Here is a 13741-nt window from a genome sequence, read left to right on the forward strand (position 1 = left end):
AACTCTGTAAATAAAAAAATGAAAGTATAAAAAAATAAAGAAAAAGTAAGCAAGCTTTCTATATTGTAAAATTTACAGATAACAGAAATCCCAAATAACAGTGGAAAACAACAGAAATGTTTTCTGCAAGGGAGGCTCCAAAATATAGTGCTTTAGCTGGACATTACCATTCAAAATAAAATAGAGATTTTTGTATTAAAGAGGAAAGCGAGAATGGATGTTGGATAGATAACCAGCAAGTTTTGCTCCATTATCCTAGGGAACAAACTTGAACTTCAACATAATTTTCAAAAAGTCATTCATTTTTAGGGAAGAGCCCAAATTTTCAAAATTACATGAATACCTGCAATTACAAATCAAGTCAATGATTCCATAAAACAATGAATGTCACCAACAAAGGTTTGATAGTTGAACCTGTCTGTTTAATGTTAACTTTTTAAAATGCAGTTTTATTACAGTATTATTTTACTACATTACATATAGTATTAAGCTTATACTCCCAGATATGCATAAAAACACTCATAGAAGATTTTTTATACTTTTCATTGTCCATATTTTCCATAATGAGCATATCTAAAATGCAAGCTAAGAAAATTATAGACTTTTTTTTTTGAAACATTGAGTCTGATGACAGATTCCCAGACTTGAGAAACAGGATCTCAAATTTGAGATTTCTCATGTTGTTCCAAACAAAATTAAGTAAGGGGCTAAGACATAACCTGGCAAATTTTTCAAATTTAAAAGAAAAATCCTACAAACAGTAAATTGGGAAAAGCAAGTCACCTTCAAATAAACTAGACCCAGGTTGGCCACAGATTTTATCTTTAGTTATCATGCATTATTTTACTCTAAGAACTTTATTTGCTTATCCAATACTTTATGAAGTAGGTACTGTTGTTAGTTCTATTTATTTTACAGGAAGCATGGGGTAAGGGAGGTCATGGACTTGCTTCTTGTCTCACAGATTGTCAGGAATGGAGCCAAAAGGCAAACCCAAGCAGTGTGGACCCCCATGGCCATATCTTTCCTACTTACATAGAAAGGACTTTGAAGAAAAACAAACTGTGATGCAAATAGGTTATCATTGATGAGTATCACAGTTTAGAAAATATGCCTCCCATCCATGTATTTCAGTAACTTCTCAAAGTCGTCCTCCAAGTTGCTAAGATAGTAATCACAATGAATTCAATAACCAAAAATTACAGAACAGCCTGGTGGTAGGCATCACACCAGCTAGAATCTCAGAAGTAAGGGTTTATTACAAATAACTTTTTTTTTTTAATAAATGGTTGCTGTTTTAGTCCACTGTTTCTTCTTTTAAGATTTTATGTATTGGGTGCCTGGGTGGCTCAGTGGGTTAAGCTGCTGCCTTCGGCTCAGGTCATGATCTCAGGGTCCTGGGATCGAGTCCCGCATCGGGCTCTCTGCTCAGCAGGGAGCCTGCTTCCTCCTCTCTCTCTCTGCCTGCCTCTCTGCCTACTTGTGATCTGTCTCTGTCAAATGAATACATAAAATCTTAAAAAAAAAGATTTTATGTATTTATTTGACAGAGAGAGAGATCACAAGTAGGCAGAGAGAGGGGGGGAAACAGGCTCCCTGCTGAGCAGAGAGCCCAATGCAGGATTGGATGAATGCAGAGAAGCTGAAATAATGGATTTCACTTGAGTACAAAGAGCAATTTTTGAGGACACCTTTTTAGGGAGATGTCAGACCTATCTACAGAGCCACGTTTCGATTAAGCATCAGCAGATGAGATCTGCTTGGCTCATGGGAGGAATTACGGGTCATTTTCTGGGGGTGTCCTTCTGGAAATGGTTATCTCTTCTGGATCATACCCTAGTTCTCAGTACCATTTGATTTTTATTTTTCAGCTGAAACTAAGATCTGCTTCAAATACTACCACGGTGTGAGCGGAGCCTTGCGAGCCACCACCCCCAGTGTCACAGTCAAAAACTCCGCAGCTCCCGTAAGTCCCATTTCTTCCTCTTTGGTCAGAGCTAATCTTGGTACTTCTTTGCTTTCTCCCACTTTCTGTGTGTGTGTGTGTGTGTGTGCGTGTGTTTATATACACATATGGGCATATGGATTATATATATATATATATATATGTAGATTATATATATATATGTAGATTATAAGTAGACAGAATAGTGAGGAGGAAGGAGATCCAAAGGCAAACTTATTAAAATCATACCACTTTTTGTTTGTGAAATGTTAAGCTTTAGTAGTGAGATGTTTGCAATAGATTCATGCTTCACAGGTGTGAGGAACAAGTGTTTCTCTGGTGTGCATTTTTAAAAATTCCTTGGTTTTTAAGGATTTATATTTCCATATGTTTTAATTTCTTTTTAAGCTTATAAAGAAATTTATGGAATAGAAATTTATAATCTCAGACTGATTTGGTTCATAAAATTATAAAATGGTAGGCCGAGAAAAGACTAGAATCACTGGTCCTTTTTTCCTTTCCATTCATAATGAGGAAACTGTCCGACATGCCTAAGTAATGGACCTAAGCTCACAGCTGCAGACCAGAGATTTAAGTCACGTCTTTTGTTTGTTGTCCTCTGGTTTTGCTCAGTACTCCAGTAACAAATGCTGCCTTTTCCTAAATTACAGTCTAGTTTGCATCTTTCTGGTGCTGCTTACCTTTGTTCTCAATGCATCTGATTAGCTGAAATCTACCTTCAGGTGGCATTCCATGTCCTTTTCACATAAGATAAAGATTAGTCAGTGGGAGAGGCTGACCAAAAACCGGTGAGTGCTTTGTCAGGGTGGCGTGTAAGTAAAAAAGATTTGGTTTCCCCTATGTAAAAAGAGAACCTCGGTAGCTCAGTCCATTAGGCATTGGACTCTTGATTTTAGCTCAGGTCTTGATCTCAGGGTTGTGAGTTCAAGCCCCACACTGGGCTCCAGTGAGTAAACTTAAAGTGAAGTATGAATGATTTGGAAAGACCTTTGCCTCTAAAAGACATGGTTTTGCTGTTTCCTAAGTCAGTCTTTCAAGGTGTGGAAGATGAGTGACTTGAGTCCTTGGTGGTATAACCAAGGTAGGCAGGGCTTGGGACCACAGGCTGGGCTGCCTCGATCCAGAGAATTGGTACAGAACTGGATGCTGGCTGGAGAGGGTGTCCCAGGGCTCCCTGTCGGATGACATACAGCGGGCAGCAGGAGAGGGGAAAGAAAGGGACCATCTGTACTTCTCACTGGTTGTACCATTTTCTCCTACACGAGCCAGACAGATTGGAAGGTGATGTCTGTCATTTTACTGGATAGGACAGGAATGAAAGTGTTTTGGGGAAGTAGTCCCAGAATGCCAGATACCCCCCTTGATGGGTCCAATGTGTGGGAAAGTATCAAAAAGAGGGTGCTTGGAAAGGCCAAAGAGGCTTTGATGGAAGTGGCCAGTTGTTCAGGCAGGAGGGTCAGCTAAACGGAGTCAGCCAAGCTGGAGCTGGGGCTGAACTGACCAGAGGCGAGGTGGACAAAGCATGGATGGAGGCCCTGAGCACACAGCAGACAAGGAAGAAAGGAGCCCGGAAGCGGAGGCAACTGACACAGGAAAAGCCTTCCGGGCGCAGGCACAGCATGTCACGCAATGAGGCAGCTTCTCTGCAGACACACTGACTTCTCAGCCAGAAGGGGCTTTGCTCAATGATGGACAAAACTTTTTGGTTCAAGGCTGAAATGAGTGGTGCCGTGAGGGAGCTTGGGCAGCCCTGGAATCTTTAGGATTCCTTTTTGGAGAAGGCTCTCTGGAACATGTGGCTTCTCTGAACTCAGCCTCCTGGGGACTCCAGATGTCATCTGCTTCTCAAACCAATGCAAGACACGTGATTACAGGAATGCAGGTGTACAGTTTAAGCCTAAAAGAAAATAAGGTGCCAGCTCCCTGGAAACTGCCTGAATTGCACAGTGGACAGGCTTTACCAAGTGGGATAAACTCTCAACAGACAGGCTTTCCAGGGACTGCTGACGAGAAACAGGCTGAGGAGAGAAACAGCTTCAGCCTATTATTTGACAGAAAGTAGAGGAGACAGCATTGAATCTGAGTCAGCCTTGACCTCCTCTTTGTTAACTCCTCTTGTGTTACCATTGCTTATTCTCAGACATCTTGAAATATGTTGACATGTTGCCATCATCCTGATGCTTATCTCCATAATGATTTTCTCACATAAATCAGTAGACACTTGGGTCGACAACTTTTGTTTCTCTTTTAATCCCCACGTACATGAGCCCCAGATCATAAGGCCAAATGATGCCGGGAACAGAATCGTCTACCCACTGCCATGTTGGAGTCATTTGCAGAGGGAGCATGCATTTTCCTGGAGACAGTATTTTAATATGCATTTGGGTTTTATAATAGTTAAACTACTGGCTCTTACAGCATGGTGCACTCTTCAGAGGAGTTTCACTTGCCTAATTTTAGTTGGTTCACAGCACATCTGTGAGATAGGCAGGAAGTACCATTTTGGTTACAGGACCATTTGGCTATCTGGTGATGGAGCTGAAACAAATCTCAGTTTTGTTTCTGAAATAATCTAGCAGCATCTGGTCTAAGGACTTAAGCAAACTTTTTCTAAGGGGAAATGCTATTCAAGTTTTCCAAAATCAATTTGCCAATAAACTCTGAGTATCCATTTTCCAATGATGCTTCCATTTTCCATCCAAAGATGGCTGCCAGTGGCCATATGTCATGCCCCAAGGATCAATGAGTTAGTTTGTGGCAATAATCTAAAAGTATAATTTTTTGAAAAGGGGGAAAAGATGCCAAATGCCCCCTTAGTATATAACCAGCACTTCAATATTTTGAGCACAGCAGATTCTCAGTATGTTTTAGTTCCTTTTCTCATTTCCTCATTCCATCTTATCCTTTGCCTTTGTCCTACTTACAGTCATTGAGGTCCCAGTCAGGGGTGGGGAAAGATGTCACCTATCCTTATCTTTCCAAGGCTCTCATCTGTTTATTATTCTTAATTATGTATCCGAAACTATGATGAGTAAGGGGTATGGGAGTAAATGAAATAGAAATCCTGGCATTGAGAACTCATGGTTATTCTGTTGTGAATTATAAATACTCTTTGAAGTGTCTGGTGCTGGTCTGTGAAAACCCGTTGGGCTGGTGTAAGCCATGAGGCAGTGCCTGCAGCAACTGGGAAGGCCTTGGGAGGAGGTGGTGTGTGGGCACTGTGGAGGGGAGTTGCGAGGCCCTGGAGGAAGGTAAGGCATTGGCAGAAGGATGGCAAGTGCAGAGGTGTGGGGCTGTGAAGTACAACCGGCGTGACAGAGAAGGAGACCTACATTGCATTAGAGCTAAACAATATATGACTTACTTAATTTTTTTTGCCATATATCACCCCGTACTTTGTTTTTCATACTGTTTGCATCTTATTGGGAGCACTTAGCATATATTTTATATTTTACTTATATTTTCTGTAGAAAATCACGTTTAAAATAAGCTCTTTCTCTCAGTATTTTTGCTTCCTTTTCCTGTGCATTACAGTCCCTCTTATAAGCCTCGTGGTATTTTTTTTTCCTCTCCCTATTTATACATCGAAGGACAGAAATCTCCCCAATTTGCCAAAAGACGGGGATGGTAAATTGTCCTCTGCTTGGCACACTGAATTTTCCGGCTTTCCATTCAGGTCCATGCTTCCACGCAGGTTTTCCATCTGCCCTTCCCTTTTTGTGGACCAAGCGGCATCCTCCAGTGGGATCTACTAGTGGGCTCGGGAGAGAGCTCTCCATCCACCTGCTGGGTTCTCTACGGGGCATGAGATTCAGATGCAACATGTCCCTGTTCTCAGTGTATGCCCTGCACATCTGCTTTCCAGGTCCATCCCTGAGGAGCCTTCACTGCACATGCAGTGGAAGACCACCATGTGCTCCCTCATCCCCAAACGCGACAAGGCCTGGAGACAGTAGCCTCTGGATACAGAAAATAGGCGGTTGTTGGAGACATATCTGTGGCAGGATGGGGAAGCATGGTCCAGAGAGTGGGGAAGGGCCACCGCAGAAAGGGGTCGGCAGGGGATGTTCGTTCCTGCTGTCTCTGGGGCCTGCTGTAGCTGGTTCCCCAGATTTCCATTTAGACAGGAGTATATTCCTCCTCAGTCTTCGTCAAGATTTTAATTTATAGAAATCTCATCAGAATTTTGTTATTCTGGATTGTTTTTAATCCCTAACTCACATTGCTATTGTCTAGCTACCTATTAGTATCTTCTAGCCTTCTCAGTGAGAAATTGGAAGTGAACATATCCGTTTCTGCTCCTTCTTCTACCACTTTGATCCAGTGTCTCTCTCTACAGCCAAGCTTTCAGTAATAATTGAACAGCAGAAAGTTCAAAGCAAAGTTTTCTGCCAGAACTCGAGATATCTTTCTGTCAGTTCATGTTCATACATTCATTTGCTTTGTCAACCACCCAGCAGAGGTAGAGTTCACATTCTCCTATTTCAAAACAAAACAAAACTGAATAGGCCATTTGTCTAGAAATGTAGGCTATTATTACTCTAAAATAAGATCAGGTTCATGGGGTACCCATGTGGCTCAGTCAGTTAAATGGCCGACTCTTGGTTTTGGCTGAGGTCATCATCTCAGGGTCCTGAGATCGAACCCCTATCAAGCTCCAAACTCTGGAACCTGGATATGTGGAGTCTTCTTGTCCCTCTCCTTGATCCTTCCCCGGTGCCCCTCTCCCCACTGATGATCTCTCTGTCTCTCTAGAATAAAATCTTTAAAAAAATAAAATAAAATAAGATCAGGTTAAGGTTTTCTTTGCAGTCTGGGTCTCCTGCAATGGCCATTGAACTAATAGTTGAAAAATAGCCCCCAAACTCCAAGTCATTAAACTTTTTTCTAGTAATATTTGTCTTGGGAGTTTTAAAGCAGATTTTTCAGAAAAAAATATTTTAAATCATTGAAAATAACTATAGAATAGCTACCTTAAAGTTATAAACCTCCTGGAAAACACTCTGGCCAAATTAGTTGCAAAATTAACTCACAGGCAAGTGACTGATGGGAGCAACTATCAAACAGAATTGTTAGACATGAACCGATCATTTGATCAGCTTCATTAAAGAGGGTGAAATGATCTTGTGGTTTATTATTGGGAGAGATGAAGTGGCAAGACTAGTTGCTGAATGAAGTCCTTCTTGATAAGCATCCATGGCAATGTATCATCAGTTTGGGGGTGAAGGTCTCCCAGTTTAGCAAAGGGTCCCCTTCATCCTGTGTGTCCACAGGGAGTCTCAGCTTCAGCCCCAGTCTGTCATGAAGTAGTCCCAAAATTAAAGGAGGAGTAAGAGTTCATCCCTCTTGTTAAGTGGGAGGGACGGCACCGCGATGCTGGAGTGACCTTAGCATTGGATCCACGAGAGACCCGGCACAGGCAGCCTTGAGCAGACCTTGGGATAGCAGCACTTCCCAAAGGGCTTCTTTTTCATAATTTTAGTTCTTTACGTGAGTTGTGCTGTGTAAAGAATTGCCTCTACACAGTGGAAGAAGGACTTGAGGAAAGTTCAGAGCCCTTTTCCTTAAATCACAAGAAAACTGGGTCTTGTAAGGTTTTAGTCAGAATTGAGCCTTTTGCTATCTCCCTAGACTTGTGCCCTACAATCATATCCCTCAGTCTGCCCTCTTTTCCCATTCTGATTCTAGAAACCTGGCCCCATGACATTTTGGGAAGGTGACATGATGTTTATTTTATAATTGGATGTGGAATTTATAATAGCCATAGGAGTCATTTGTGAATTAATTCTGTTTTGTCTGTTTTCTTAACTAACACATCCATAATTCGTTTTTGTAGCTTGTCACCAGTACCTATCCAACCAGGCATTAGAAAAGAACTTCATAAAAAATTCTATGTTGACATGAAATTCTGAGGCTTAGTCCCTAATATTCTGCAAATCAGATTCTTAATGAAATAATCTCAGGTACGCTAGAAGGGCAAGAAGTCTGACGTGATTAGACTATACATTATTCTAATTTTTCATTTCTTTTCTTTATATCTGTACCTCTTAGCCTTTCTTTCGGAGAGAACTTAAGAAAACGTTTTGATTTGTAGAAGCCATAAACCAAATGCTACAAATAAAACACAACAAATGTAAACTTGAATGCTCCTCCTAAAACTTCTCGCATGATTTATTTACATGCAAAGGATCTGTCTTATCCATTTACTAGCAAGCTATAGGATGATTTTATATGGGGGTATTTTACAAGATCTCCTGACTGTTGTGACTTTAAAGTCTGTCTCCATTTCACAAAGTCTAGGGTGCACTGGGAAAGGGGTTTCTCAGAGTAATAGGGAGAAGTTGGTGGTTAGTGGTGTGGTTTTTTGTTGTTGTTGTTGTTAACCTTTTCATCCCCTGAACCAATTTTATGGTTATTGACATAACATACCATTTCTTGTATTTGAGAATCTTTAGCCACATTTTGTCTCACTCCTAACCTGGCAGATTGTTTTATGGTGCTCAGAGCTTCTTGCCTCTAATCCTCTTTCCACAGAAACCACTCCCACCTCCTCATATGCAACCCTCCCCCGTATGTGCAGCACTGTTGTTCCCCTACCTTGGAGTTCTGCTGAGAACATAGTTATTTTGTACACCTTTGTGTAGCCTACTGCTTCCATAATTCATTTATTCAGTTATTTCTTTATTAGTGAGCTCTTCTGTGTTGACCACTAGTCATCCAAAACTGAACAGAATAAATGCCTCTTGAAGCTACGTGCCTGGGATGAGGTTGAGTAGTGTGGAGACAGACAAGAAAACAAGCAATAACAAAGGACTATTCTAAGTGCTGTGGGAATGGACACATAGGGCACTTTGGGAGGACCAAAGATGAGCATGCCCAGAACATGATGGAAGGCTTTCTAAGTGGAACAGACCAAATCACGGCCGGGATTTGATCAAGCCCTTTATTTTTATTTTTTTCCTACACTGTTTTGCCCATGTGTAGGGGCATGTTATTCATATGCATATTTTCAGCAAAAGTCCCTTGAGGTTTTGATTAGACTAAAGCAGGGGAACATTTAGACATTTGTATTTTGGCTAACACATCAGATGGATTCATTCTTGTCAAACAGAAGTAAGAGGAAAGGAAATCACAACCACACCAAACATCCTCTTCTAGAGAATTTATGCAGGTCCTGCCCACAGTCATACCTCTTAAAAAGGTACCCTGAAAGTTTGGATTCCATTGTGGCCCAACATAAAGAAATTTGTTCTATTTCAGTGGAAGAGGTTCAGAGTTTATTTTAAAGTGGAATTTTGGGGTCTTGAGTCTGGAGGTGTTTCCTGACAAGGTTCTTCTACCAGCTTTGTTTTGGCATAGGGGTGGTTTACATCCTTCCTTCCTGGGGTGTAGGAAGCAAGTGCCAAATAACATTCTCTGCATTTTTCCATAGAAACCACATTTGAAAATACCTAGACACATATCACTCATGGGAAGGGGAGATCCTCTCTGAGTTTGTAAGAGCCATGTTCTTACACTGGAGTTGGGATGTCTGTGAAGCTCTGATATTATATGGATGTGTTCATGCATGTCGTAGGGGTGGATCCCAGGCATTCATCAGATTCTGAACAGGGTTCATTGTCCCAAAAAGCTCATCACTGTTAGACAAAACACCACTATCACTCTTTGCTGATATAGAGACCTAATTTGTCAGGCTTTGTACTGTTAAAAGTCTACCTTTGCCTTTATTGGAGTAAACACTCTAGTCTTTGGCAACCCTACGTAAAGCCAAGAGTGTTTTTAATGAAAGGAAACAGGTAGTAAATACCTAGATAAGGCACACAAATCTAGAAAAGAGATGATCTAGACATGAATGTACCCCATGAGCCTGATATAGGAGGACATGAAAATTAAATGAAGGCCTCTTAAACAGAAATCTTTTTGTTTTTCTTTTGCAGTAGGATACAAATGTTGATGTCCAGGGATTAGAGGCAGGGAGCTTGGCACAGAGTAGACAAACTAAAAAGTATTTATTCTACTTAAAACGAAGCAAAATGAATTCATAGGTGCGGTCTTTCAAATGATTGAGGTATAAGTAAGTCAGATACAGTTTAAACATTCTAGAGCAAAAAGAAAGAAAAAAGCTTCTAAATAATTTTTCTTACCCACCATAACACTGAAACCAGAACTGTCAAAAAGAGCACTAAATAGAAAACTATAGGTCAGTCTTATTGATGAATATAAATATAAAGTCCTTAAGTTAAATATTGACAAATAGATTTCAAAAGTATTATTAAAATAAAGAATTATACCCACGTTATAAAGTTGCCTCATTATTATTATACTATGTGAACAGAAAACCACATCATCTTTTCTATAGATACAAAAAAAGCATCTGACATTTCTTTCTCTTAGTGATGCTTGTACTTTCAGAACTATGCTAAGTAATAGTGGTATTACTAGAGGTATTAATAGTGATCTCTTTTTTTTTTCCCAATTTATTTATTTTCAGAAAAACAGTATTCATTATTTTTTCACCACACCCAGTGCTCCATGCAAGCTGTGCCCTCTATAATACCCACCACCTGGTACCCCAGCCTCCCACCCCCCCGCCACTTCAAACCCCTCAGACTGTTTTTCAGAGTCCATAGTCTCTCATGGTTCACCTCCCCTTCCAATTTACCCAAATTCCCTACTCCTCTCTAACGCCCCTTGTCCTCCATGCTATTGGTTATGCTCCACAAATGAGTGATCTCTTTGTCTTGTTCTCAACTTTAATGAAACCATTTCTAGTGGTTCCCCAGAAAACATAGGCAAGAAATGAAGATTCAATATTGGAAAGAGAAACGAAATTATCATCACTTATAAATGACTTGACTGTATTATATAAAATAATTGATTGAGACTCTTAGAAACAATAAATTATCTCTAATATATAAGAATTAATAGCTCCACTATAAGCAAAGAAAAGCCAATCAGAAAACATAATGGAAAAAAAGGTTTTCATTTTAGATTAACCAAAAAAAAACAATAAAATATCTCAGTAAGAAATGTGCAAGACCATGATCTCAAAGAGTTATCTGCACTCAAATGTTCACCACATCATTATTCACAATAGCCAAGATATGGAAGCAACCTAATTGTCTATCAATAGATGAATGGATGAAGATTATATGAGATAGACAGACAGATAGATAGATGAATATTATTAAGACATGAGAAAAAGAAAATCCTGCCATTTGTGAGAACATAGATGGACCTCAAAGACATCATGCTAGAAAAATGAGCCAGAAAAGAAAGACAAATACTATATGATTTCATATGTGGGATCTAAAAAGGCTGAACTCACATGCTGTTATATGTCAATTATATCTCAGTGAAAGTGGAAAAAATGTGCATGACCAATTTATTTTTTATTTTTTTAAAGACTGTATTTATTTATTTGAGATAGAGCAAGAGAGATTGAGAGAGAGTGCATGAGTGTGGGTGGGAAGAGGCAGAGGGAGAGGGAGAAGCAGGCTCTCCACTGAGCAAGGAGCCCAATGCGGGACTCGACCCCAGGGTGACCTGACCTGAAGGCAGACACTTAACCAACTGAGCCACCCAGGCACTCCTGTACAAGACCAATTTAATGAAAAATTTAGAACTATTGAATGATAATAAAAGATTTAAATATATGCAAAGATGAACTGTGTCCTTGTTTCAGAAGCAGCATTTAACCTTATAAATTCCCTGTAAATTAATTTAAAATTCAACACAACTGCAATTAAAATATAAATAAGATGCTTTTGATAGCAAAGTAACCCTAGTTTCATCAAACCCAATATGTGAGAAAAATTATAATGGTTTTGGGAAATGAAAATAATAAGGAAAGACTAGCCTGCCAGGAATTAAAAGGGCTATGAAGCTATAATAATTAAAATTGTTAATGAAGAAAGAGACTAATAGAACAATGGAAGAGAAGAGAGTAAGAAAATAGACCTCAGGATATTGGGAAACTTAATTAACAGTTAAGGTTATATTTAAAATCAGTGTGGGAAAGAGAGATTTTACCATATTGGTATTATGGCAACTAAACAAACAAACAAACAAAAAAAATATATATATATGCATCAAACCGTCTTATTATTCCTAATTCCTTATGTACAAATGGATAGATATTTTCAATACTTAAAAATTCTAGTAAAAAAAGGCATGCATAATTTGAAGTCTTGGAGAGGAATAGTTCTTTATAATCAGAACACAAAGCCTAAGACCATAAATGAAAAGTAGCAATAAATTGTATTCAATACATTTAAAAAATATGAATGGGAAAAAATTCTAAAAAGTAAAAAAGTAGAAAACAAAAAGAAGAAACTGATTTAAAAAATCAGGCAAAAAGCTAACTTCTTTAATTTACATAGAACTCATTTATATTGTTTAAAGAAAAGAAACCATTTTAGAAACAGGCAAAGAGCCTGAAGTCCATTTTTAGGGGAAAAAAGTACAATCACCAGTAAGCACATAAAAAGATGCTCCATCAAAACAATGTAAAGACAACCACACTGGGAGAAAATATTTGGAAAAGATTTATCTGACAAGGGACTGTTATGCAAAATATACAAAGAACTCTTAAAATCAGCAATAAGAAAATGAGCAACCCAGTTTATAAATAAGCAAAAGAAGAGACACCAGAACAAAGAAGATACACAGATGGCAAATATGTACAAGAAAAAATGCTCCATATCATATGTCAAGAGGGAAATGCAAATTAAAACAAGGAAATCAGTACACTCCTCTTAGAGTGCCTAAAATCCAGACAACACTGCCAACAGACAAGGATGTGGAGCAATAGGAATGCTCATTCATTGCTGGTGGGAGTGCCAAATGATACGGACAGTTTGGAAGACAGTTTGGTAGTTCCATACAAATCCAAACAAACTCTTACTATATGATCCAGTGATCACACTCTGTAGTGTTTATCCAAAAAGTTGAAAATTTAAGTCCATACAAAAACCTACACCCAGATGTTTATAGCAGCTTTCTTCATAATTGCCAAAACTTGGAAGCAATGATGATTTATTTCATTAGGTGCATGAATAAATAAACTATGGTACATCCAGATCATAGAATATTATTATGAGCTATCAAGCTATGGAAAGACATGGAGGAATCTTAAATACATATTGCTAAGTGAAAGGAGCCAATCTCTAAATATTATGTACTGTAGGATTCCAAATATATGACATTCTGGAAAAAGCAAAACCAGAGAGACAGTAAAAAGATGAGTCATTACCAGGGGTTGTGGGAAGGGTAGGTCGAACAGGAAGGGCCCAGCGAATTTTGAGGGCAGTGAAACTATTCCATATGATACTATAATGGTGGATGTATGCATGTTATTATACATTTGTTCAAACCCACAAAATATACAACACCAAGAGTGAGCCCCAATGTGAACCAGGGACTTTCAGTGAAAATGATGGGGAAGCACGTAGATTTATACATTACAACAAAGATGGAAGCTGTTGGTGATGGTGGAGGCTATGTGTGTGTAGGGGCAGGAGGTTTATGAGACCTCTCTGTACTTTCTGCTTAGGTTTCCTGTTAACCTAAAACTGCTCTTTTTTTTTTTTTTTCCCCTAAAACTGCTCTTAAAGAAAAATAAAGTCAATTTAAAAAAGAGAGATGCTCCAATTAGAAAGCAAATATAAAACAACATTGTATCTTTGAAATTTGGTAAGAGAATGACTTTGTAAGAAATGATGGTTATAAGATAATGGGGCATCTTTAAACAGCAGGCACAGATGCTTGATCTAA

General features: G+C 39.0%; 1 protein-coding gene across 3 annotated transcripts in view; it reads left to right on the forward strand.

Annotated features, from left to right (window-relative positions):
* HECW1 (HECT, C2 and WW domain containing E3 ubiquitin protein ligase 1) overlaps nt 1–13741 on the forward strand; it is a 460654-nt gene that overhangs the window by 259960 nt on the left and 186953 nt on the right. For all 3 annotated transcript variants that reach the window (XM_044245670.1, XM_044245672.1, XM_044245671.1), the window contains one exon: nt 1872–1966. In XM_044245670.1, coding sequence (XP_044101605.1) covers nt 1872–1966 — 95 coding nt within the window. The remainder of the gene's footprint in view (nt 1–1871; nt 1967–13741) is intronic.

The sequence above is a fragment of the Neovison vison genome, chromosome 4, assembly GCF_020171115.1.
Source record: "Neovison vison isolate M4711 chromosome 4, ASM_NN_V1, whole genome shotgun sequence".
Lineage (NCBI taxonomy): Eukaryota > Metazoa > Chordata > Mammalia > Carnivora > Mustelidae > Neogale > Neogale vison.